Below are 27,051 nucleotides of genomic sequence, written 5' to 3'. Positions count from 1 at the left end.
GAGTGCAACTGCTGCCTTGCAACTATTATTCAGATATAACAGCACTAAACTGTGTTTGTATAGCACCTTTCATACAAATCATGCAGCTGTAAAGTGCTTTACAACAAAGGGAGATTTAAAAGACATGTAACAAGGATAAAACAAAGAACACAGATTGAAGTAATTAACCCTGAAAATAGTACAAATTAAGAATCATTAAAAGAAAAGAGTAAATGAAATATATCAAACAAATAAAAGGAGGATACTGACAAACAAAGATTGTCATGTGTTTCACCACAAACTAAGCATATTCATAAGATCAACTGGCATACTTACAGGTACCTGTTCTGTTCTGAGGTCGGCTGGGCTGTGAGTCAGGGGAGGTGAGGCTTTGTCTGCGGCCAACCTCATCTGAAGGAGAAGTCGGCAGAGACGACACAGGAGGCGTTTGGGCTCGACGGGCTGGGACCAGGGTGGTGGTTGGGGTAGCTGGAGAACAATTGCCTGTGACGAGACATAGAAAGTTTCAAATATTCTGCTCAGTTGAATCAAAACAAGGTTAATCTTTTCATACTCTGAGAATGCCTGAGAATATGTACAGCCATCTGCTCTGGACCTGAGGAGGCTGAGAGGCATGACCCCTGAGATTCCGAGGCAGGTACAGTCTCTGTGTCGGTGACAGGTGTGGGTAGCAGTGGTGGTGTCCTCCAGTGAGGAGCTCATGAAGGACGTGGTGCTGGAGGCAGAGGGACTAGTGGTGACTGGGGTTTGGGCCAACTGCTCACCCTCGGTACCTTCCCCCTCAGCCTCTGGTTCACTTTTAACACCTAAGCGAAGCGCAAAGAGACAAAAACAAAGTTATTATCTGAGCTTTTCACCAAGACAAGGGGGAATCCCTGTGTGTAGTTTTAGTAAGAATTACTCCCTCTGATTTGGGCGGATGTGTCATATTTCTGTTTTCATGTGTGCAGTCATGTGCAAAAATATCCATATCAGCTGATGAATAAATCAGGAACTCCAATTCAAACCAACTATCAGTCAGATTGGTCCTCAAAAGGGGAAACTCTTCATCTTCAACTTAAAAGTAAAATAACTTTACTCCAGTGCACACTGGCATCAGTGCCGCGTATGCGAGGAGGAAATGGGACAACCCAATATACAATAAACATACTGTCTATCAAATCATATTTTCATTGCAGTTGATAAGAGCATGTGCAATAAACAGATCTTGAGAACATAGAAATAAACACTAAGAACTATGTTCCCATAAACTACCTGGAATAGTTGACCTGTCAAGTATTTAGTATACATGTGTCCATTACAACAGAATAGTTTTGTTAGTCTATCCAGTGGGGAATAGGTTTTGAAAAAACAGAAAAACAAAGACAACCAGTTGTTTACTGACCAGGTTTAACCTTCCCTCCACTTGGTTCCTCCAGCAGACCATTGACCACCAGCTTGTAGATCATAGACTGGGCCCTCTCCAAGTCTGCCAGGCCCAAGGCCGTTTGGTGGGGGGAGCGCATGAGCTGCGCCGCTTCACCATATGGCGCATGAGAAACTGCAGAGCTGCACGCATCTCCACCTCCTCTTGGCACACTGGCGAGGTGGCTGCTATACTTCCAGTGGTGTTGGCAGTCAGGATCAGCGTTGTGTCGCTGGGCACGGGTTCTGGTAACACCTTGATGTTGGTGGGGATAACAGAATCTTACAATTTGACCTGGACAAATCCCCCAAAGAAGGACTCAATTTCTCCTTGGAAACAACCCATACTCAGCTGTATTTCATAGATGCAAGGAAGATGGAGGTATGTAAAGTGACGAACAGGAAGAAAACCACACAAGCTTTTTCACAGCAAAGATAATTGATACAAGGAACGGTGGCGAAGTTATTTGACATTGAGTTAAATGAAATCACTTGTTTTTCTCTGAGGATTCAGCCCTACGACCCGATAGTGTCGATGAGATAAAGTTCACAGCTAGTTTGTGATTGGTGAAACGTAAAAAAAAAACATGGATCATAGCCGAGAGTTCAGTTGGCTTGTTCTAGCCCATAAGCCTCAGTAAAACAGTTTCAGGATTGTTTGCTTAATTGTTTGTATTTTTTAAGAATTCTATCATCAAACAACTGGATCACATGTAGGGTGTTGGGCATGTGAGAGTAAATTCAGCATGTCTTTACCTTGGGATAAGGAGCAGCTCAGCATATTTGCTACAGCTGAGCAGCGCACTGAGGGTCTTCATGGCTCCCAGGTACAGCGTATGACAGCTGTACAGCGTGAGTCTCTGACTGGGTGGCAATGAAGGCAGGATAAGGCTCATGACTGCGGGAGCCATGTTCATGGGCCTTTCTTTCTGTTTCCCTCTGCAGGAGTATTGAGGGAGTTGCAGAGAAAAGGGCCTCATTCCCGCCAAGCCCACCGCCAACCACAGAGGAGATCTCACTCTCTGACTTTGAGTTAGGTGCTGCGTGTGCTTTGACCTCATCCAGACTGTGTGATACACGCAGGTCACAGGTTGTGTTATTTTGGAGCGGCTCCAGACGTGGTTCCGACATTGTCCTTTGCCTCGGGTCCGGTTGGGTCTCTCACTGTCTGCCTTGTCTTCATTACCTGCTGGCTCGTGCCCAGTGGAGGCTGCGGTTGCGGTGGCCTCTTTTCATGGCGTCGTGCAGCTGAACTTAGCTGCTGTTTCCTCCTGAATGCTGGGTGAGGGTAGGTGAGATCCAAGAGCAGCGACGCAGTGAGCCCACGGAAACGTGCGACATCGAAGGGCAGTGGCTCACAGGGTTCCAGGTGTGTATAATGGAGTGTCACTAGGTGACCAAAAATTTGGGGAAGCTTTAATAGAAGTAAGTGGAGAATGAAAAGAGACAAGGAAAGGAAAACACAAAAGTGAGAGAAAGGGCAGGAGAGAAAAGAGCACAGCATGCATGACAAAGGACAGAGGAAGTAAAAGCGGGTATGGCAAATGTCCATGTCACTTGAGTCAGAACGATTCATGCATGAAGAGAGGCAAAACAGTAATAACAGATGTAAACCGATGAGATAGAGACGAGGAAAAGAAGGCAAGAAAGTGATTAAAAAGCAAGAGGGTGATGAAGAATGTGAATACAGTAGAATGGAAACTCAACATTCACCTTCACCTGTATCGGCCATGTGGTCACATGTGATACGGTTTGCCACCACATAGCACATTTACAAGTAGCCCAAACTGAATGTCATGCACAGCACTGCTGTTAGACTGACTACGTTAATGCTGCTGTGGAGTTGGAAGTCTTTTCCCCCCATTAAGACAATAGACAAGGCTATGAGTCTGGACAATGACATGACTGATATTGTCCAAATGAAAATATATTTATCAGCTGATAATCATGTATAAGAATAAACACTGCAGCCATAAATAAATAACCAAAATGTATAGGTGCCAACATCGAAACAAAATGTGCCGTAAGTCCCTGATGGTGATCTCAGCTTCGTCCTCCCAGCTCCTGGCTGAGGTGCTGCCTTCCTTCACAACACCCAGCAGAGTCGCATGTCGTCCCGTCTGCTTGTGGACACACCGCCCACCAACACGGAGACCTGCATCTGCCCCCCCGATCACTGCCAGGACCGGGCCACACCTCTGTGCAAAGCAGTCTCAGGTGGTGATCCGACAGCTCGGCCAGGCCGTGCTGGCGTCCATGCCGCCCCCGTTCTTCCTCCGTCCTCGTGGGCGTTTCCTGGCTTTCCCGCTGGGCGTCGTGCTCCTCGCGGCTCTGCACTGAACGACTCTTCTTCAGCCGCTGACACCCGCTGCTGCCGGACGCGCTGGCAGACTCTCGAAAGCAAGGCTTGATCTTGTGAAGGCGGGTCGATCATGGTCTTGTTGATCCGATGTGTCCAGTCGTCTGTGCGATGTAAGATTCGGATGAGCTAGTGTGGTGGCTCAGCCAGGACCGTGGCCATGGGGCTGCAAACAGGGTCTCCGGGCAAAAGGTCTCGAGGTGTTCCCGCATCTGCATGTCACAGATCTTGACCTGGCAATATTAAGAAAAATACTATACATAGTGTATGTAACATTTACATGATGTAGTATTTATGATGTATTTACAGAGTATTTATTCGATTCTGAAATGCTGAATCATAAACAACCTCAAACTCCCGTCCAGTCTAGACCAAACAACTCACAACGTGCAACTATCACTAACGGGCATTCAACTGCAACAGAACGGTCCTATAAAAGTCCAGTTCACATTGAGGCTCCCGGGTGGACGACCGGTCATTGCGACCTCACGTAAACTACTTTCCACAGCATCGGGTGGTATTGTGACGTGCCGTAAAGTGGAACAGCACCACAAACCCACAGAAGAACTGAGCTCTTCTTATCTGCAAATTTCAATACATACTGTATATACGCTGTCATTTTCTTTGTCATTTTGTTAGCCAAACTTCAAAAGCTGGCTGGAGGAAAAAAAAACCAACTATTTATGAATAGTTATGCATCGCAGACAGCTCGACATTTATCTGACCTTCTCTCCTGGGTTACTGCTGTAGAACATCACGCAGGGGAAAAGCTCTGTGGCGTCCACATCTTCAAAGTGCCAGTTTGGGTTCCTATGGAAGCAACGGTTAGGGAGAAACACATCTTTGTTCAGCATCTCTTCAGAATACTGTCTGTCTGTGCACCATGAAGAGATGCAAGGGTACATTTTACAGTGCAGTGATCTAGAAGTCAAGTGGAGAACAGAGCCTTTAGCACCTTTGGAGAAAACTTAAATGATATCGATACACTGACTTTCTGAGCTGCAAAAGTGATTTTATAAATGCAAAGTACACAAAAATATCAGTGAAGTGAACTGAACGTGGTATATAAGAAAGAGGTTGTAAGACAGTTTTCCTTGCGTCTTACTTCTCCATTCTTTCCAAACGAGATGGTTCTGGCCTCCATGTCCAGGACGCAGGTGATGAAGTCTCCCTGAGTGAAGCTGCTAAGCGGTCAGCGTTTGTTCCCCGTTGTGATAGAGGTTGCCACTGTATGCTCGGGTATAACCACATGTCGGACGTTGTGCGGTGGTTGAAGTCATGAACGGGCCATCGTGAAACGCCAACGCATGTGCCCTCATTGCCCCGGTTCTCCTTCACAATGTAAAACTACAAGGAAATAAAATGAAACATCAATCAATACCGGCACGTACCAATAAAATTGTTTACAACAACAGAACAATAAAAAAACTGCATGGTGGAAAAAACGCCCTCAAATGACGAGCTCATAGTTCCATGTTGAGTTAATACAATAACTTGTAGCTTCTCCATGAACTGCTGGTGTTGTCATGAAGACATGAAAGAACAAATATCGCACCTTCCACTGGTAGCACCCTGAGGAGTACCAGTGGAGGCAAGGCCATAGCCTTTACCCCACACTGCCATGAGTCAGCCCCTGGCCATTTTCTACGACACAGCACTGAGCCTTCTCTGGTCAAAGGACACCTCCTGGATGGAAGGTTTTTCATCCTCCTCTCTGCCTCCCCCTGTTTGTTCACAAAGAAAAAAGTTATTATCTGTCGGAAATGAGGATGCAAAAATAGAGGACTGCTGAGTTGAAAACCTGTAGTTTGAGCTCCTGAACTTTTTCTTTAATCTGGATCGAGTGCTTGGCTTGGCTAGCGATGGGAGCTTCCCACATGCAGTCAGACAGCAGAGAGGAACAGCCGCTCCACAACCTACGAGAGAAAATAAAATGAGCTGAACTGATGTATATTGGCTCACAGCAGTCTTACAGATATGGATATCCAGCAGAGGTGTTTTCTAAAACGTTTAGATTAACGTTTGACATAGCACAGTAAGTTTGAACTGATGAGCTGAGTCTATTCTATCTGTTTCTAGGAATTGCCCTTTCTCTTCACGTTCAGCATCTATTAGTCATAACTTTTTACTGATTTCATTTTTTCAATTGATTTCATGAAACAACGATACAGATTAATCTGAGAAGCGTACCTGTGTCATCTGGTCATCCTCCATACTGGGCCTCACAGGCAGGAAGTATGGCCTCCAGCACATGCAGAGCAAGAAGACGAGTTCTCAGGTTTCCCACCAGAGGGACCCCTAAAAGTTCTCAGGTTTCCCACCAGAGGGACCCCTAAATGACACAACCATCAGGTTTGAGACTAGGATGTATTACATCCATTCCTGTTGTCTATCACCGACGGGTTGTACCTGAGCAGCATTTCTGTGCAGCAATATTTAGCAGCACCTCAGTCCATTTGGGCGATGCCATCTTGGACTGGATGGCCTTGGAAGACACCACTCTCCGCAGGAAGACTAGGAAGTCTCCGAGGTGCAGCTCAGCCGTGTGCTGCTTGCGTAACAAACCTGAAAATAACACAAAGAACACAGAGCTGATCACACCATTTAGAGTTTCTGTTGGAAAAAAGTGGACTGTAATGCTTTAATTGAATAGAACTTGCCATTGTTCTTTTCATACAAAGGGAAATGCTGCTGATGACATACACACATGGCGTGGAGCTCATCGAGCCTGTCACTCACCTCGGAAGTCTTTCTTTTCACAGTCTGCACTGCCCTCTTGTTTGCTGTCTTCTTGGTCCTTCCCAGAAACCAGAGGGCTCACTCCCGCCTGAGACAGCAGGTTCTTCAGCTGGCTGCAGAGAAGGTCCAGCAGTGACTGGACAATCTTTGGACTCAACTTGTCTGCATATGTCCTGCAAAAAGAATCACCACTGTTGGTATATAAACTGTCCTTCGTGTCTGGTCCATTTCTGTAGCTTGAAACGACCGAACTCTCTCACCCGGTGCTGATGGCCAGAATCTGCAGGAGGCGTGTGGAGGCCACTTTGAGGGCAGTGCTAAGCTGGGAAACTCCTGTTTTCTGTAGCAGCTGAAGAGGCTGCCCCAGCATGGTCTCTGTGCCGCAGAGCTGAGACAGCACATTGAGCAGCCCACTGGAGATGGCCAGGGAGACATCGACTGGCTGGTAGCGCACACTCAGAGCAAAGACGGTCACCAGCAGGAGGCGCTGCTGGGCTTCTACCGTAGGGGACCAAACAAGGTTTAGGTGTGAGCTCAGTCAAAGTCGAAGAATCTGTTATTAAGCAAATAGGCTCTCTCTTTCTTCATACATTACCTATGTGGTGCTTGTTTGCCTGCAATGCTCTCTCTAGCGTGACAGAGAGCTGCTGGTAGATCTTATGAACAGCTGTCTGGATTTCCATCTGGAGGCTTCGCTTTGCTGCTTTTACACCATCCTGCAAAAAACAGGCAAGTAGATGGATCATTCGCTCATCATCGGCGTACTCTGGGTCATGGTCATGCTGGAGCTCATCCTAGAGTGCCCAGTTTGTCGCCAGCAGGGCAACATGGACAGACAGACAACCATTCACACCTAAGGACAATTTAGAGCAAACAATTAACCTCAGCATGCTTTTGAGTGTGGGAGGAAGCTGAGCAATAGGAATAATTAAGGAAATTTCTGAATTACTGAAGTCCTTTGCGCTTAAATATAGATGTCCTCCAACATGAGAATAGGACACGCCCCCTACCTGATAATGGTGCAGCTGCACGCTCTCTCTCCGCAGCCCAGCACTGCCCACTGTGCCAAGGCCAAAACAACCCGCCAGGAACTGCAGCCTCACAGAGGTGAGCAAAGAAGAGGACTGGAAGGCACTGCTGGAGCGGTCTACATTCCCTGGCTGGCTGCCTTTCTCCTCCATACCAGAGATTAACACCACAATCTGGTGGAGAGCCTCCAACCGCAGCTGCAAATACAAAACATTTCTACAGCTCAAGTAGTTCTGACAGGGTCACATAGCTCATGCCATTAATTTCGAGTTAGACATGCTGTTTTTATTTGGGTGGACATCACCTCTGCAAAACGATTTTGCTTAGTCTGACCAAGAAACACAAGAAATCCCATAAACACACTCTGATTTAATTATCTATGACAAAGGCACATCAGCGAGTTTCTTAATGGCTGTAAAGACACGAGGTAGTGTCATCAAAAAGGCACTTTATTCATCTGTTTCTTAGATGTTCATAAAAAAGGGACAGAACAAAGCCAAATTGTTTGATTCTGTCTTTTTCAATATCTACAGGCAAGCCAAAGGCATGTATTGAATGATGAGTAATAGGTAGAAGGAAAGATCTAGAGAGGGAATTTTAAGGAATCTGTATCTGTAGTGAGCGATATAAGATCAAAGTATTTTATCCTCCTCGTTCTGCACAAACCAGCCGTGAAGACACTCTCACCTCTGCCCTGCTCTGTTGTTGCTCCATGGCCAGGATAGTGGCCTGCGGGCTGGTGGACATGCTTTCTTCTCCATGGCCAGGATAGTGGCCTGCGGGCTGGTGGACATGCTTTCTTCTGGCTCCTTGAAGGCTGGAGCCAGGCCCACATCACCACTGGTGAAGCTGACCAAGTTGTCGATAAGAGCATGGACGCCCAGTGAGCGGCTCAGGTCCAGATCTGATTCTTCATATGAATGAGCTGAACTGTAGCTCCGCTGGCAACTCAGTTTGGCCCGGAACCAGGACTCGGCCAGGGTGTCTGGTGAGCTGTGAAGTAAGCCTGTGGATGGGAAAGAAGCAGGAGGATCCTTTCAGATGGATACATGCACAAGATCACTGTTTTGATGGTCGGACTGTGATGACATTAAGCATCAGCTGTACATTGTAATGAATTATCACCCTAGAGGAGCTCATCAAATGTCCAAATGCTTGTTCTTCGTGCTGGCACAAGCCTCCATTAGCCTTTATGAGTTAATTTAAAATGTGTACAATGAGGTTCCAGAATCCCCTGCGGAGAAAATGCTGCAGTAGAAAAGTGATGACGTCATCTGTGCTGTTATTTCGTAGTAACAGCTGAAAGCACTGAAGTCACAGCTTCAGTCCGATTGTTTTGTGTTTTGTAATTTCATGATAACTATTCAGCATCACAAGATGCCTTTTTTTGCAGATGTCATCACTGTGCAAAGTAAACATCTTAAGCACAATGAACTGTGTGTCTTCTGCCGTTAATGAGTTTGCAAACTTAGCAGAAAATTAACTATGAAGGGTCTCAGCTGAAAACGGCCCTCATCATGTGAGATGAATGGGGGGCATTGCAGTCATGGGGATATGAGCTAACAAGAGGAAGAAACATGCCATCGTTTACTTGCTTGGAGCTCCTCTTGTGTCTGGGGCTCAACTGCCCCAAAAGAAGCAAATAAACTATCCACACAAGGATCGAAACAGAGAGACAAGAGCAGCATGTGAAAGATGAGGACAAAAACCTCCTTGATTGCATTCACACTTTCAGCACATTATCTTTACCTCTCTTTTTGTGAGAGAAGGCCAAGTCCAGGTCAACATTTCTCCGTCCACTCTGAAAGAAGAAATCACACAACATAAACACTCAGGGATGCATATTTTTTTTTTAAAAAGTGTATAGGAGAGCGTATCATACCAGAGTGTAGCCCTCTTCGTCCGACTCAGGCTGCGAGAGGTCAGACTCACTCCTGGATTTCATCAGCCTGTAGCTGGGGCTGCTCTGCACCGAACGACTCTCTGCACTCAAACTCTCACTCCTACACACACAGCACAGAACCTGGTGAACACACCTGTGCTACATCTAACCCTCTGATCAATAAATTAAGGGATGGTGACCAGTTGCCCTACAGACTCATTAAAGCCAACAACAATAGTAAAGACAGTCACAGGGGTGAGCTCATGAGCTCTGTATAACTACAGTGATCAGCTCAGATCACACAAAACAAATTATAAATAGCCACAACAATAATATTAGACAGATACAATAGACTGAAGAGATTAAAACTAGCGCTAGCGTGAATGTATCGGCAGTGATACAGTAGGCGTTAAAGGGTTAGTTCTTAGGAACTGTGATCATCTTACAAAATCCAATCACCAGTACAAAAAAAATACCAACTGTACCGTATATGCATCAGTGTAAATGGACTTTGAATCTTGCTCCTACCTGGTCATGAAGCTCAGACATTCCTGTGTTCCTGTAGTGGACTGGGTCTGGCCCTCCTCCTGGTTCTGCTTTGTCAGCTCGCCCAGCACAGGGCTCACCCCCAGCACCAGCAGGGCACACCGGTGGATCACTGAGTTACAGGCAGCTGTGTACAGATCCTGGCCCTCAGGTAGACCAGTACTACCCCTCCTCCCCTCCTGAGACAGAATGGTGTCCTCCTCTCCGCCTCCTGCTCCACCTCCTCCTCCTCCACTCCTGGAGACTGAGCCAGAACCCAGACTAGTGCTGGTGACCCGCTCTCTCTCCCGACTTCGAGCCACTTCCCGTGCTGAGAGGAAACATTGAAAGATTTCTGTGTTGTACAACATGCACACACACACACACACACACACACACACACACACACACACACACACACACACACACACACACACACACACACACACACACACACACACACACACACACACACACACAAACAAACACACTGGGTTAGAGAACAAGCGGCAGCCACACAATGCCAAACATTTAAGTTTACTTCAAAGCAAAAAACATTCTCAAAGGTCATGCAACTACAAATCACAAAAAAACCCCTCCAAAGATCACTATGCCAGCACAAGAACCGACCTCCAGAGGTCTCCATATCATTTCCTTTTGTATCTAGTACATATTGATTATTGTACGTTTACATAGATTTTCACCCATTTTGTACATTGTTTTCATTCCGAACACACTGTTTATCTTTTTAGTTTTTCTGCTGTGTCACCGTTAAACTGACTGTGGTTCGGAGTGAATGCAGTTTAATGACTACAGATAGAAATCAGAGACAAGAATAAAAGCAGGGGGAACACTGGCAGAATTCTCAAGCTTTGAATAAATTCTAGAGCGTTCCTAAACATTCATCTCCAGGGAGATTTACTTACTTCCAGCTGTCATGACTTCATGTTCTCTCTCCTCCTCTTCATCATCCTGTTCCTGATGGCCCTCTTCTCTCTCACGGTCAGCTCTCTCCTCTAACTCTGCCTCCTCGTCAATGGTGCGAGTGAATGAGTGCTCCTGCGGGTCCATGTCCAGAGAGTCCTGATTGTCTGAAATCTGAGCAGATGGAACCAAATGTTCCCATCAGTGAGTGTAGACAATATTTGTATGTAGTCATAAACAGTAATCTAAGAGTTACCTGATAGGTGGCTCTGTCAATAATGACATACTCTGGCTCTTTGTTGACATACGTAAGTTGAATCAAAACTTTTGTTCACTCACCCGCCTCTCCCGTGAAGAGGATCGGGTCTGGATGAAATCCATATTCTTACAGGCCAGCAGGCGGTTGCGTACCTTGTAAACACTACGATACACTTCTGACAAAGTCTTGGACGGCTGATACCTGATGAGAAAATGTAATGAAACAGTTTGTAACATTCTGTATATATCACATGTAAACATTGACGCTACCACTGCAGATACATTCCTGCTAACATATTTTGGAGTACTGTAATTACTTGACTATTTGCGAATATCGGAAAATGTGGAATGGTTACTGAAAGCTGAGAAGTTGCAACCTGGTGTCAAGAAGGAGTAATGATTGGCTGGCCTCCAGCAACAAAGCAAATAGGATTACCGTAATGACAGCAAGATGGCTGTTCTCAACTTTTAGCATTTTAGCACCTTTTCCAAGCCACTGGATGTTTTCTCCTTATCCTAGATCCTTCTTAACACCAGGTAGAGGAAGTGAGTGCAACTCTAACTGTTCCACATTTTGTGATAGCTCAAACAGTCAGGCAAATACGATACTTTAAAGTATTCTAGCACAAATGTAGCGCTTGGGGATATCGTTAGTGTTAATGGAGGGGGTACTAACAGTGTGAATATGGTTAGTATTACATATCTTATACAGTACCTTCCCTCTCCACAGGCTTGACCCAGCAGTCCAGTGTGCTTCAGTAAGGCTGCCAACACAAACCTGGACACAGTGTCCAGTAGGGATTCATTACTTAGAGACGCATTGTCCCAATCTGCAACAGAACGCACATTACACCATCAGGGACCTTTCAGTGGAGAGTGGAATCTACTGTAGGCCTTGTACAAAGGCAGACCTTTGCTGATGGCATAGTCCTGCATGTTGATCCAGAGGCTGTTTGCAGGTTCTTTAGTGGAACCGAGAGCCAAATCCACAAGGACGCTCAAGTCAGGACGCACCGTGCAGTCAAAGGGCTTCTGCTCTTCATTACCTGACAGTGCTGCCTCCAGTAATGAGCTGATGCACGTGTCTAATGAGTAAAAAGAACAAAACTCATTACACTGTGACAATACTGGCGTTTTTGGCTCAATGCCAATACCAAATATTGAGTACTATAAAATACTCATGATCAAGTATTTCACATCTTAATAAATGAATCTATCAAGTCTGAGCACTCCAACCACAGTACATATTATTTTGTTAGATTTAACTGACTGTTACCAGCTGTAACCATTTTTAACCATTTAATGAGCTCATTCCTGTTACCTAGTTGTGGGATTTCCATCTCTAAGCCATTGCTGAAGAGGGGTGTTTTGAGCCAATAAGAAGTATCCTGTTCCTCCAGCAACGTGGGGGCTCCCTGCAGCATGCCACCCAGACATCGGCCCACCAACAGGGCAATGGTCCTCTCCAAGTCGACGAGCCACACCCAGGACAGCGCTGGCTGCGGCAGGGACATTCCCAGGGCCGGCTCGGCAAAGTCTGAGGTCCCTGGGAAAACGGAACGAACTATTAGTCATACATCACAAGAGTCTTTTTCTTTTTAAATGGCTTATGTTTATCTATGTAGTCATATTTTAACTGAACAGATTGTCAAGAAACATCTCAATTTATCATTTAACATCTTTGTGCTCCTCATACTACACACACATACACACACCATGAAGAGGCCACTGCAGCTCCTGGTCCTCCAGGGGGGAGGCAGCAGGCAGCAGTCTGTTGAGGCGATCCAGAGGGGGCAGTAAGTCCAGCAGGTGGCTCAGTAAGGGCCTCGCCACAGACACAGGAAGCAGCAGCAGAGAGTTGACAATCTGGCAGAGCATGCTGCCTGCCGCTGACACATAGATCACATCTGAAGATGACAGACATGATCACCACTCTCAGTTCAAAGCAGACATGTTTTCTCTGGATGAGCATGAAAGACAAATGTGCAAATGGAGAGGCAATTATTTGTCACTTCAATTTTGCAATTGCGCTCTGAAGAGTGCATGTTCTTTTTGTTGATAAGAGATATCAGTGAAGATATGTTAATTTCTCTTATAGATTAATAAAGTATGTATCTATCTATCCATACATCTCTTTGGTTTTCCACCCTAGTTCATTGTGTTTCAACAATCTTTTTTAATCTTTCTACCTATATTGTGTTTGAGACAAAGAGGCTTTTCTACGTGACCCATCAGATTGCATGAAATCAACTGGGCAGAGTGAAGAGCTGCATATGAGCTTGTTTCGAAGTGAATTCTTCTTCTTCACCTTGTAGCTTCTCACGTATGCTGCCATTCCAGGAACTCTCTTTAATCAAAGTGGCTGAGCGGGAGAAGATGTCTGTTGCGTGGGGCAGCAGGAGCTGCAGATGTTTGTGAAGCAGAGCTACACTGCTGGAGTTCTAGGGAAGACGAAATGCAAGTTTAGCGTTAGACCCAGAGTCAGCTGCGGAGCCTTTTCGAGAATCCGTACCTCAGTGACAGAGTTAATGTGGCAGTATGCCAACAACTGCTTCTGCAGGGAGCAGAGGAGCTGGTGGAGGTGAGCAGGTTGGCTGCTGTCAGACGACGACATCCCCTGCTGCAGCTTGTCACTGTTCTTCTCCAGCTCACCAAAAGCCTGATCCTGCACAAACACACATGTGGTTTGATTATTTCACATAAAGCCATTATGAAACTGACAGGAGCATCAGTTTTTGGAGACCTACAATGAATGGAGTACTAAAAAATGTTTGTGTGCTGTAACAAATTATTCTATTCTATAAACTGTTCTTATCAATCAAACAGTCATGTGTAGAATAAACTGTTAAACAAATACTAATATGAGGTATTTTGGTCTGTTCAATAAAGAGCAGTTATTTGCTTTATTGTCACTGTGTATTTTTAACATCTGATATTTCCAAATTCAGAATTGAGAGCTCTAAGAACAAAGGAACAAAAGTAGAGTGAATCGATTCAGCACGAGAGAAGAAAACCTTGAAGTCTCACAATCACTTTTTGCTCTTCATAATGACACATCACAAACAGACGGCGTGTGTGTGTGTATCTACTAAATCAATATAATGGTGTCATCAGGACAACAGAGCACAAGAAAAGCAATTGGTGTGTCAGGGAGAAAAAGACAGCCTGCATGAATCATGTTCTGTCTCCAGCTTTTAAACCTCAGAGAACAAAAGGGAACACAGGGGTAAAGAGCCACAGAGGAACAACAGGGCTCTGTTTTCCTTGGAAGATGACGAGCTTCCTGAGCACACGTGCCCTTATCAATTCTAAACAGACAGTGGTTTCACAAATGAGAGCAAACACTACATCCTCCCATCGAGCTACACCAAACACAATCAAGGATGTAGTTACAGTGTAAAAGCCCAGGTTCCTCAGCAGAGTCTTCATCAGGATCTCAGCCAGGTGGGTGTCAGGGGGGGCCAGTTGCGGTGCTGTAGGAGGGGTCGGGGGAAGCGGTAAATCCTGCTCCAGATGAGAGCACCTCAGGGCCGTCAGCAGGAGAGCTGTAACCCAGGAGCGAGGCTACGTGGGTGTGATCCTGGAGACTGGTCAGGATGATGTCCAGCTGCATTCTCTGAAGATCAACCACACACATTTCAGTCAAATCAAACGAACTTTACAACCATCATTATCAGCCTTAGCTGGGACACTGCAGGCTTCAGTTTTACTGAATATATTTGGACATTTCCAGTAGATGAGGAGACGCTCCTTTTTCATATATAGTTTGATCATTTGGGGGAAAAATATCTGTGGCTGCAGCACCATCATCGTGGTCGACAGAGAATGCTGGGGAATGACTTTGAATTCCTGACAAGGATTTTAGTCAACATTTCCAAAAGCCTGGATGCTTGACTTTGGTTCTAAGGGAGGATAGGAGGGTACCTGTCCCTTTGAGAGACTTTCCCATCTGTCCGGGCCCTGAGGCAGCAAAGAGTGAAGAAGCTCCATCCTCTCTCTCAGCGGAGGCAGCAACATGGTCGCCCCCACAGAGAGAGTCTCAATCACAGCCTGACGGAGACACACACACCATCATCACCATCACTGCTTCACCCAATGGCCCATTTCACACACACACATTGTTTATTTTGAAGAACTGTCTCTACCTCCTGGATCTCATCTGGCACTGAAGCATCCATCAGTCTGAAGAGCAGATTCCTCAGCGGTCTGGCCTGCCGGCCTAAGATGCTGGTCGCGACACCACCAGCCAGAGCCAGAGCCAGGTGGTTGGACAAAAGCTGGAGGCACAGCTTCAGGAAGTTATGGTGCTCCCTGTAAACACATGCAGTTTTCATGAACCTCAGGCAATTACTCAATCATATCCAGCACCTTTGTATGTGTTTTCTCTTCAGTATTGCAGGTTGAGTGTGTCTACCTGGATGAGGGGAAGGGCAGAGGAGGAACCTCGCTGTTGATACCGTCACAATAGTGCTCAAGGAAGGAGCGCAAGTGGGAGAAGGTGCTTTCTTCGAGGTCAACACAATAGGGTCTGTGCCAAGCCACTACTTGCCTAGAGAAGAACAGTGAGCAAATATGATGTTTATCAGTACTTCATAACCATCAGATCAGTCTAGACAGCTAATCATAACAATAACGGATTGTAACGGGGCACAGACGTGTGGTTAAAGATGATTTCCTAACACGATCCACACTCAGAAAACATTTAACGACATAAGACACCCTCTAAATCAATCTACCCCCTTAGGAAGATTCTGGGGAGTGTTCATCCACTGGCTGAAGAAATAAGTTTGTCAACTTAGCAGAGATCCATCCATCGCACCACAGTTCTTCCAGGGCTTTCCTTTATCTCTGTGACTATGCATAGATATGTGCATAATGTTCATTCCTATACATATTTAACAAAGTGTACAGAACTAGTGAATGTGTATAAATATAAGCTACAATCAGGCAGCATCCAGGGGCATAAACCAACCTAAACAAAAATTACTCAATTAGTGATCTAGTGACAAAATGAGATGACCCTGAACACACACAAGCATGGTGATGGATTTATTTTTCTTTCTTACACACCATGCTGATAAATTAGGGCCCAGGGATGTTACGACATCAGCACTTGCTTCACTCTCAATCAGTCAATCACTTAAGCTTGTTGCTAATGTGTATTCGTGCTCTGTTGGTGGCTCACCTGTCTCTGGGGAGGGCCGTCCAGGCCAGGCTGTGGGATGTGCCAGCTGAGATCTGCTGAATAGCCACCCCGTCCAGGCCTACAACCTTTTTGGGCTTGGTGATCGGCCCCGTGGAGTTGCCCTGGCCACACTGACCCATGGAGTTGTTTCCCCACGCATAAACTTCATTGTCTACAAGGTAGTTGAGTAGAAATAATATGATAAAGTATGTAAATATGATGTACGTTTCAATGCAACACATGAAATGCAAGTACCATGTCAGCACTATATTATACAACAGTTGTGTCACATGTTTCAAAACACAAATCAATGTTAATAATGCTGCTGTCAGCAAAATTAGGATACAATGACTAGACCAGAAAAGGCCTCTTGATGAATCCAGACACCATGCGAATATTTTACAGTCAACCTTCTACGTGCATTTCAGAAAATGGTCAAAGGTTAACTACCATGTGATAGGGCCAGACAGTGGCTGTCTCCTATGGAGATGTCCACCACCCTGGTGGTAGCCAGCTCCTCGATTAGTTTAGGTCTGAGGGCTGTGGCCTCAGAAGAACCACAGCCCAGGCAAGCACCACAGCCCCAAGCATACACCTGGAAATAAATAACATGAATGAACAGAGTTAGTAATTTCTGCTGCCAGCTGTTTGTTATTTAAAGAGTGCCTGAAGGGATATGACTTTGAAAAGAAAGATAAAAATAAAAAAAACAAGCTGGTTTATACAGGCTATACAGTAACCTACTGCACCCCAGATAGTTGTGAGCATGTGTGTGTGTGTAATGAAACACCAGAGATCTAGTATTAACCAGACACTGCTATCACAGGCTCCTTTCCAAGACAAATTCATGAATGGCGTACTCCCCTGAAATAACACTGCATGACGACGTCAATGTCCAAACACCAGTGTCATTCTCTGTTACAGCTTCATGCCAAACATACCTGTCCAGTGGAAGTCAAAGCAAGCGATGACTGGCTTCCTGCACAGACTTTTCTGATGAACATCCCTTGAAGAGCCTCCACTACTTTTGGCTTGTACACACGATTTGTATCACCATGACCTAATTTACCTGCAGAGCAACAAGTGGTAGCCCGTCAGAAACTTTTACAGACTGAGTATATGTCCTGCACATTTATATGTGGAGGACAGCTCAGAAAAGCATCAGAATCAAACTGTATATTCACACACCATTGTCCCCTCCTCCAAAGGACCACACAGTGCGTCCATCTTTTGACAGCGCGATAGTATGGGAGCTACCACATGACACCTCTCCCACATTGCTGATGTCTTTCACCAGGGTAGGAATGTTTCGACTGTTGCTGTCACCATGACCTGCGTCATCCCAAACAAGGGACAAACATCAGTTTGTTTACAGACAGAAATTACAGACCACAAACCTGAAAAGAAGGTCTATACTTCAACACAAAACATAAACACAGACAGACCTGTAAATGTATTCACATACATTAATAAAACGTCTTTTCCACTACACAGTTCTAAATGGGATCAGCTAAGCTCTACTCGATTTGGTTTCATTCAGGCACTTTTCCATTAAAACTGAGTACATCTTCAATGAAGGTGCTGATGTCACAGCGGCGGCTGCTTAAAACTGTATACTGCAAAAAACTGTAAAACTGTATACTGCAACAGTATTTTTTTTTACCGTGAACAAAAAAAAAGTACCAGGTAGCAAATAGTGGAAAAACAAAAAAGGTGAGTAAAGCGGCGCTGTGCTGGAACCGTGTAGTGGAAGCTTCCCAAAAAACCTTGAATCACTCTCTACACTCTGAGGCACAGAAGGGGGATGAAAAGATGAACACAAAATATTTTTTCAAGACAAATCATGTCAAATCATTAAACAAATACATGAAGCAAATTTGAGGACAAAATCTGAAGACAAAAAGACATGAACACACACATTTAAATACCATCTTTTCTGATGCGTGGTTCAGAATTCAGTGTAACATTTGCATCACTGCACATCAGCATTCAGCACAGTTGTGCACTGAAGACTGGAAGTCAATGTCAATTATGAATAATGCAAAGCTACTCTAATGGAGTCCAGGAATAAAAATGATGAGCTGGAAATGAACATAATAGATTCTCTTTATGGTAGAGACCCTACCTAATCTTCCAAAGTCTCCTTCTCCCCACGTGTATAGCTCTCCATCCTCACTGACTGCAGCACTGTGTCTGTAGCCAGCAGACACACACACTACCACCTGCCACCGAGCACAAATACATACACATTATACTACATTAACGACAATAAATGCATGAGACATGAGCAGAGAGGAGTATTGACCTTTCAGTGTCTGTTTGCATTACGGAAGGAATGACTGTATAAACTGTATCTGTATATGCAGACAATTTTCTGATTGTAGCTCCAGTCATAAAGCTACTGGAAATCTGTTCCTGAACTTTATGCTGAGAAAACAGCGTACCTTTCCCTGGAGTGGGCCCTGAATGAGTTTGGGATATTTCTGTGTAGAGCTGTTCCCGTGGCCCAGTTTTCCATAATCGCCGTCACCCCAGCTGAACACTTCACCCTCTGTAGTGAAGGCCAGCGTGTGGCCATCTGAGCCCTTGGATGACGACACCTTCTTGATCGCGCGGTAGGGTTCAAAGGTCAGCTTCTTAAGCGTGGACTGGTTGTTAGAGTCCCCGAGTCCTAAGCGTCCGTAGCTGCCCTTGCCGCAGGCCCGCACAGACCCATCAGAGGAGATTGCAAACGTGCAGTACTGGCCCGCCTCAATCTGTGGAAATTGAGGAAATGGGTATGTGAACAACAAGCTCTGTAGCAACTTGTCTCACTCTCTTCCTAACAGTGTTGGGTCAAGGATCAGATGCAGAAATAGGTAAATAATCCCTGGGTCAGGGATGAATTCCTTCATTCATGCATTTCTGTGATGTTCAAGTTTATTACCTGTGAAACAGTGACACACAGAACACATCAGTTAAAATTAGTTTATGATTTGTTTCCCTATTTAAATAATTGCCTGGCTTTATTATCACTTCCTGCAAAAACTCCCTTTTCCCATTAATTTAGCAGTACCTAGGATCAATTACATTCATCAGGATTTTGTGCAGAGAGAAGACAATTAGATAAGATCAATAAGAAACAGAAAAACAGAATAGGACGTAAATGAAAATTAAACTAAAAGCCCTTTTTTGTTGCTGATAAGCAACAACCAACACAATCCGTCTGATAACAATTCTTGTATCAATGTTTATACCAGAGACAATAATTGTTTTCTCTCACTGTCTGAGCGTCTGCGAAGCTGGGAGCCAACTTGGGCTGCAGGATCTTCTCCTGTGTGCCCTCCACAAGCTGGTGGCTGCTGTTACTTCCCCACACGTAGACTTCACAGGTTTCAGACACCACAGCTGCCTCTCCGGTCTGGATGCTGTCGGGACTGACACAGGTGCGGGAGTAGTCAGATGCCATCCGACATACCTGGAGGAAATGGAACATAAAGAAGGTGAGATATAAGACAGTTTTCCAAAGTCCCCAGATTGGAGATGGCAGCTCAGGCTATTGGAAGAATTAAACAAAATTACTTCTTCAAAAAGGCAGAGTGCTGCCTCATACAATGAGCACAGTCCATCAGCTGTCCGTGTGGGCTCTCGCCACTGGCTGCGATCTGCTGATGAGCCCTGAAACAATCAGACACAACATTTAACACCACACAGAGCTGTCAATATGCAGCTAATGACATAAAATAAATTTGTTTTTTTTTTTCATGTTTAGCTTCAAAGAAACTTCGGTAACAATTAATTGTAGCAGCCACCAGTATGACTCAGCAGAATGCAATGATGCAAAGAATGTGAATTAAGAAAGCAAACAATATTTTATTGAATTAATACTGTATTCTGCCTTCTTGGTTGCATTTCACTGTTATCTGTTGTTAATGTTTACTTACTAAAGAGCGTCTCATCTGCATGAGGATGTTCATGAAGCAGTCGTAGCCAATGAGGCCCTCCTGGCTCTGTAGCACCTTTCCCTGCTCCATGGTACTAACCACAGCGGACGCAGCCAGGGCCATCTCAATCCACTCCAGCAAGTAGCGAAGGGATCCCCGCTGAGAAGCAAGCCCTAGTAACAACTCGCAGGCAAGTCGGCGCCCCAAAATATCTGCCCCAGAGTTCGGCATTGTCACTCCCTTCAGGAAAGTAGTAACCTGGGCCAGACAGTCCAGGCCCATTGGTGGGATCTTGCTCTCATTGGCCAGAGAGAGGGGTGGCAGGGAACTCACTACATCGATTGCTGTGTGAATGACATCATTACACAGGTTTATGCTGCCACCAGTTCTTCCACCAGGGCTGGGTGGAGGAGGCATCATCCAGCTCTGCCGCAACAGAGCAAAGAGCAGGCTGAGACCTGTGCGAACGCCCATCTCAATGAGCGCGTCAGTGCTGGAGCGCGGCCGCTCGCTGACAGAGTGCAGATCAGCCAAGCCCGAGGTGCTCTCTGGAGAGTGCTGCTGCTGCTTGACCTTTCCTTTGTCATGATACTTGTTAGAAAGTGCATAGAAGATGCGTTGGAGCACAAGCACACGTTTGCGCAGGGCAGCAGCAAAGGGAGAATCAGAGCAGACCATCTTGGCGAGGGCCAATTGGCTGCCCAGTAGGGCGTCCAGGTAATGCTCCTGTTCATCGCTGGAGAGGGATTCACGCTCAAAGTCCGGTAGCTGGGGACCCTTCAGACAAAGTACCTGCTGGGGCAGCAGCACCACCTCTTTGTTGACCAGCAGCTTTGAGTAAAGCACTGAAACTCCCTCCCGTGTGGCGATGGACTCGCTGTCCTCTGTGATCCATGAGCTGTTGAGATGCTCCAGCCATTTGAGTTTCACCGGGGGGATCATTAAAGCCATGGCAGGTCACTCCGGAGCCATCTGTCCTGACAACAAGTAAGTGGGCATCATACATGTCGTCATAATCACTATCACATCATGACAGCAATGTCTCCCATTGATTACCAGCGCATAATGACAATTTACATTGGAAGATTGAAATATGAATATCCTCAAGATTCTTCACCTTTAAGAGACACCACACACAAATATTATAGTTATGAAGATATGAAGTTTCTTTTTTCCTTAATAGCAAAAGTAATACATTATAGCTACAACTATTAGATTAAAACAACATCACTACTTACTCAAATATTAACACATAGTCATATATTAACAAGTGTGATCCATCAATGTGATCAATAATGACACATATGTTTAACACTCAGCGACAGTCAACATGCAAACAACATTTCTGTGGTACTGAAAAACAGCTCATGGGGACCTGTGTTTAAGAAGACATATTCACCTTTGAATGTGAGGGCAAATTACTTATCAAAGAAGTGACTGTTGTACATAAAGGTGATGGCTGTAGATGGCATTTCGGGAATAAACTGGTCTCATAAGGATTTTACTTATATTTATACAAATGGAAGGATACTGTGATACAAGCGTTCATTTTACTGGATGATTCGTGATTCATCTGGCTCCATTAGAATGAGGAGACACAAAGACAAATTCAGGGTTTGCTGAAAGAAAAATTGCCAGTTGGATTCACAGACACAGTTACCATGGTAACTGACCCAGAGTTTCCTTTCACTGATATTTAAACCCCCACATCTCAGGTTAAACAAATTCACATGTTATTCCTAAAACCAGAGACCAAGGCCATAAGAACCAAAACGACTTACAGGAGAGTCCTTTCCTGTATCTGTATGACATGGGTTTCACCACTGCCACGCCCCTTTTCCTCATGCTACAAATCATCAACAGACACCCATACGGACAGATGGCGATTGTATATAATTTGACAAGACCTATTTCTAGCAGAGTAACACATTAGATACGACAACACATCTCCTCTTTTGTGGAACTGAGCCATTAGTCTGGCTTCAGTGCAGTGCTACAAACAGCAAAGCTTCCTTTTGTTCATCCACAAGACATTCACAACTCTCCCTAAACAAGGCAGGCTGGAATGACAAACCCCTGGCCCCCCTTAATTTGGAGACCAGAGTGCATATTATGTCACAAGATTCATGCAGCATGGAATGCATCCTCTTTGGTTATTGCGCACCTTGAACGGAAAAAAACAACTACTAATCTGACATATAAACAATCCTTACCACAGACTACAGTCACTGGATTATTGTCTACCTTTATGGGCTACACATCCACAACACTGCCTGATCTGCCCAGACCCGTTATACCACAGTACAAACATTTATTTATATTTAAAATGCTGATATGTAAATTTGCAGAATCATATTCTTCCCCTCAGACTTGAGCCAAAATGCATCTTGGTTAATTAAATCATTTGGACCATGGGATATCAAACATTTGCACAAATCTCCTCTGTCTTTGTTATCTCACACACCATGCACAATGTGTGAAGTATAACAGATGTTGTCAGCCAATGTTTCACATATCTGACCCATTAACTGAAACCCTTCAGAGTGAGTCTGCAGGTCAGGACACTCGACATACAGTGACATTGAGGGCGAAGATTCACTAAAACACAACTAACTGAGGCGGCAGTCACGCTGTTATAGAACATTCAGTTGTTTGGGCACGACGAAGTTACAATGTAGTTATCAGTGGAGGGCTCCCAGCTAGCTTACGTTAATTGAACCTTTCAAACAGCAGCGGCCCATGCTAATGCTAACACAGGCGGTTCTATGTGAGGCTGTTAGCATATGTTGCTATCACAAATATCTCTGTGGACAGCTAGCATCATTCCACAACCGGGTAAACACAAAGTGGGCTGTTCACCTGCGTGCTATGACAGGTAGGACAAGCAGTGTCGGCGGTCAGCAGCGGCTAACGTTGTTTGAACAGCTTTAGAAATCACTGACAGCAGCACAAGAGCCTGGCAAAGACAACTCAAGACACGACACAACGAGAGCAACGTTAACGTAGGTTAACTCGTAAGCTTACGGCAGGAAACCAACGAGTTTAAATACAATGCAAGTTGTAGCCGTTCCCAGAACGACAACTGTCAACTAATGCTACTGCTTATGTTAGCTGAAGTATGCTAGGTTAACTCACGCCACTTGGCTAGAACAGCAGAAGAATACCTATCATTTACTGAAATAAATGCAGCTAACACCCGTATGTGCATCTATGACAGGGGTCTGCTACACATGAGGCATTGGCATACCAGTTTCCACAGCTGTTCCCTGAAAAACACCCCGGTCCGCTCTTTTCCCCAGTGCTGCTTTGGCTTTCTGTTGTCTCATAGCGTCAGGCTGGTTAGCCTTGTGGCTAACGTTACACTGAACTTACCAGTAAGTGTCCGGGGGCCTCCTGTTCGTAACGTTAACTTGCACACTGACAAACACTAACTGCGCCTCATTGCAAACAGAGCGACAGTTCAGTCAAGAATCCGGACGCTTTGATAATGTTACTGAACGGAGACGGAGACATGCCTCGCCTCCGCCCGCCTCTCACGTACAGTGTGTGTCCACTGCTGCAGTGAGTCCCAGCCCCTCACCGAGCCCCAGCCCCGGGCCGTGACGTGGAGGCTGCCCGCCTCCCTATCAGCGACCTGTCAGTGCTGCTGTGTCTGCAGCCGATTACCACTCCGCTGTACTTCAGCTCTGTCATGCCCACTGAAGACTGAGGTGGAATGCACACATATTCAACACAACCATTTTATTCATACTTGTATTGAATGCTAATTTGTATACATTTTAGCTTGTTTTTTACTTGGAACTGGAACTGTTGGAACAGGTGGCTTCTTCAGAGTTTAGATAAAGTGCTTCTGTCTCTGAGGGTTTTATCCATGGTAATGAGCATGGTTAGGGGTTTCAGCAATCGGCAATCTTACATTTAGAATAGATTTACTGCTACCTGCATAAACTCGCCTGCTGAACTGATCACTGGTGAGGTGCATTGTGGGTAAAACAGGTGCCAGGGTTGGTAAGAACATCAAAGGAAAGAGATGGTTCTTCTGCCTCTGTTGGAATGCTCCAGAAGATTCAATCAAAACACAATGTTTGGTGTGAATTGTTTTATTTGTAGAAATATTAATGGGGGATTCATTGACTTTTTTTTTGCTACCGGGTTGTTCATTATCCGCCATGCTACTGTTGTTCTTGTTTTGAATTTCCCACTTGATTACAATTACCATTTAAACAGCCTGTTCGCTCATACATGCAAATGGTCCTTGACCCGAATTTTGACTGCCTGTAAACGTAGTCACAGTGTATAACTCTAAAGGTCGTAAATAGAACCAAAAGGAGAAAATCAAATTGAAAAATAGCAAAAAACATCCTCTTCATGAGGAAAAGCAAAAGAAAAACCCATCTATCTCTGCTGGCCAGGTTCACTTAGGTCCAGCTTGATCCCAGACAGCAGCTCTCCTCCACACGAACGGTTCAGCAGCTCCTTCATGGCTTCATTCACGTCGTTGTTGAAAACAGTGGAGAAGTTACAGTTGGAGTAACCTCCACCACCTCCAGCCACTGGAAATGCCTCCATCATCTCCTGAACCCACTTCAGCTCTTGGCTCAGTTCCAGGCGCAGGTCATCCAAGTGGCTCTGTCTCTCCTGGTAGCGGCTGCTGACGCCACCCAAACTGGAGCTGAACGCCTGCATGTCATCCTGCAGGATCCTTTTCGAGGCCTCCACCTTACGGAACTCGTAGCGGATCTGCGAGAGCTTGTGGCGTACTCCTTCACTCTCCTCCTTGTACCACGCCTCCTTTTCATTGTATATGGAGACTATGGCATCGATATCTTCTTGTAGAGAGTCATGGGCGGCTGCCAGGCTAATGAACGAGCTCTCCATCTGATCGATGTCCTCCACCACCTGGGCGAAGCGCTCAAAGTTTACGTAGGTGTTGTTGGGCGGCATGCTGGAGTGAGACTTGATGGTGTACTCCCTCAGGCGCTTGGTCTTGAGCTGGCGCCGCTCTCGTTTCCTCGGCTCGTGGGCTTTATTCTCATCCTTGTGCTCATTGGACTGATTTAAAGTAGGGATATTCGATAAATCATTAAAAAAACAAACATTACAAAATAAATAATAACAATTCTGCACTTAATGCATTAGCAAGTGTGATACGATTAGAAAAAAATGGTTACAGACAATGTAGACATTAAACAAAAAATAACCTTCTAACCTTGATCCATGGGTGATTGAGAGCGTCTTGGATAGTCAGTCTTTTCCTGTAATGAAAGACAGACATTAATAATCCTGCCTAAATATCCCAATCACAGGACACTAGACACATGAATGACTAGTAGAAGATGTGGTAAATGATGTGTCATTTGACGTGTGTGTACTGATCGATCGGTACACACAGAGATATACGTCCTCGTCTAGGAGATACAAACTACGCTCTTACTTCTTATCCTTCTCCAGCAGCTGGCTAATGAACGTCTTGGCCAGATCACTAGTGTGGCAGAAGAACTCCTCGTCAAACTCATAGTTGACGGTTAAGATGTTTTGCAGCGTGTCCCGTTTGGTCTCCCCCAGGAACGGTGAAGCACCACTTAACCTGGGAGGAAACATCATGGCAAGTTTATCATTGTGTTTGTCAGCAGTGAATTAGGACACAGTATGAGCCTGTTTACTTCTCACAGGATGTAGGTGATGACCCCGATGCTCCACATGTCTGCTTCCAACCCTAAGGGCTCGTAGTTCACAATCTCAGGTGCTTAAAACAGGAAAAACAATTGCATTTAAACAAGCAGAGAATACATGATATCTTGGATAAAGACTACGCTGATCTTACCAACAAACTCAGGTGTTCCAAAGATGTTTTTGAACTCCACCCCCGGCCTCGATCTTGTGCGCGAGACCGAAATCAATAAGTTTGATTCGTGGCAATGGTACATTCTTGTCAAGGAGCATTATGTTTTCAGGCTGGAGAAAATACCAAAGCAAGAACACGTGAAATATATGTGTGTGAATATATAAATGTATAGATATAGACTTAATTCTTCTATTTTTTTTTTATTTCTAATCTTGTTTTTTAAAGTTTTGTTTTTCATGTTACACATTTATTTCCTCAGTTTATACAAATAATGAAAGCGTTTTGTCCTATTCCAACAAAGACATGTTGACTGTACGTGAAAACAAATGCTGAATCATTTTTACAGTTTTTACACATCACCAAAGGCCACCTGACTGTGTCATGGTGTCTCACAAAGAATTTTTGGGCTTGAACTTTGAACTTTTCTGGACAAACCTTGAGGTCAAAGTGGGCTATTTTTCTTGAGTGGAGGTAGTTTACGCCCTCGAGGATTTGCTTGATGAACTGCGTGGCCTCTTCCTCACTCAGAGACTCTTTCTGGGCCAGGAAGTCAAAGAGTTCACCCCCAGACACCCTGAGAGACATCATTACACACTTTATGACACCGCTGTCACACTGCATTCAGAAATGCAATCCATCCTTCCATAAATAGGGTGATGCCCCGTCACCACCATAGGAAATGATGACGATGTTATTGTAATTTATTTTCTATACAATACTGATTCTGACATGGTCAACGAAAAAATACAACGGGCTTCTGTGTGTGTGTGTGTGTGTGTGTGCTCCTCCAACCATCGCTTCCATCTTCAACAGGAAACAGAGAGGAAGTGTAAAACCTGCTGGCTCCTTGTTTCATTGTCACAGTACATTCAAGGACAGTTAATGGGAACCAGACATTGGTGACACTAATGTTCAGGCTGTCATGTCTTTGACAGCTGTAAAAAAACATGACTGATCAACAAGTGTACGTTTGTTGTG

The 27,051-nt window shown here is 45.0% G+C and overlaps 2 protein-coding genes across 2 annotated transcripts; both read right to left on the bottom strand.

The window, feature by feature from the left end:
* Window positions 1-321: 321 nt before the first annotated feature.
* LOC144739667 (putative E3 ubiquitin-protein ligase HERC1) lies at window positions 322-21,179 on the bottom strand (the record flags this gene model as incomplete). The annotated part of the gene is given in 60 exon segments (XM_078622596.1): window positions 322-463; window positions 465-483; window positions 596-623; window positions 626-665; window positions 667-788; window positions 1,385-1,511; window positions 1,514-1,637; window positions 2,161-2,237; window positions 2,239-2,514; window positions 2,591-2,776; window positions 2,778-2,818; window positions 3,410-3,593; window positions 3,595-3,828; window positions 3,830-3,972; window positions 3,975-3,996; window positions 4,489-4,557; window positions 4,559-4,573; window positions 4,869-4,952; window positions 4,954-5,001; window positions 5,003-5,110; window positions 5,319-5,344; window positions 5,347-5,377; window positions 5,379-5,437; window positions 5,440-5,496; window positions 5,567-5,660; window positions 5,662-5,679; window positions 5,954-5,980; window positions 5,982-6,061; window positions 6,173-6,328; window positions 6,503-6,675; window positions 6,763-7,000; window positions 7,098-7,218; window positions 7,513-7,728; window positions 8,219-8,260; window positions 8,308-8,537; window positions 9,281-9,332; window positions 9,414-9,534; window positions 9,942-10,293; window positions 10,865-11,036; window positions 11,202-11,322; window positions 11,836-11,950; window positions 12,032-12,205; window positions 12,442-12,666; window positions 12,836-13,027; window positions 13,429-13,561; window positions 13,633-13,785; window positions 14,514-14,588; window positions 14,590-14,736; window positions 15,045-15,170; window positions 15,266-15,431; window positions 15,535-15,669; window positions 16,306-16,477; window positions 16,756-16,900; window positions 17,247-17,374; window positions 17,494-17,637; window positions 18,431-18,527; window positions 18,750-19,061; window positions 19,568-19,762; window positions 19,867-19,962; window positions 20,229-21,179. Coding segments are annotated over 60 exon segments (8,356 nt in total), but the record flags the coding sequence as incomplete, so codon positions are not given.
* Window positions 21,180-24,623: 3,444 nt separating this feature from the next.
* LOC144739668 (death-associated protein kinase 3-like) lies at window positions 24,624-26,640 on the bottom strand. Its single transcript, XM_078622597.1, is given in 7 exon segments — window positions 24,624-25,280; window positions 25,438-25,483; window positions 25,663-25,815; window positions 25,899-25,974; window positions 26,053-26,098; window positions 26,100-26,183; window positions 26,509-26,640. Coding segments are annotated over 6 exon segments (1,050 nt in total). The 5' UTR covers window positions 26,172-26,183; window positions 26,509-26,640.
* Between the last annotated feature and the right edge of the window lie 411 nt (window positions 26,641-27,051).

Source organism: Lampetra planeri, unplaced genomic scaffold (genome assembly GCF_965212315.1).
Source record: "Lampetra planeri unplaced genomic scaffold, kcLamPlan1.2.h2 scaffold_1641, whole genome shotgun sequence".
Taxonomy (NCBI): domain Eukaryota; kingdom Metazoa; phylum Chordata; class Hyperoartia; order Petromyzontiformes; family Petromyzontidae; genus Lampetra; species Lampetra planeri.
The sequence above is the reverse complement of the archived record's forward strand: the minus strand, read 5'-3'. Positions and strand labels throughout refer to the sequence as shown.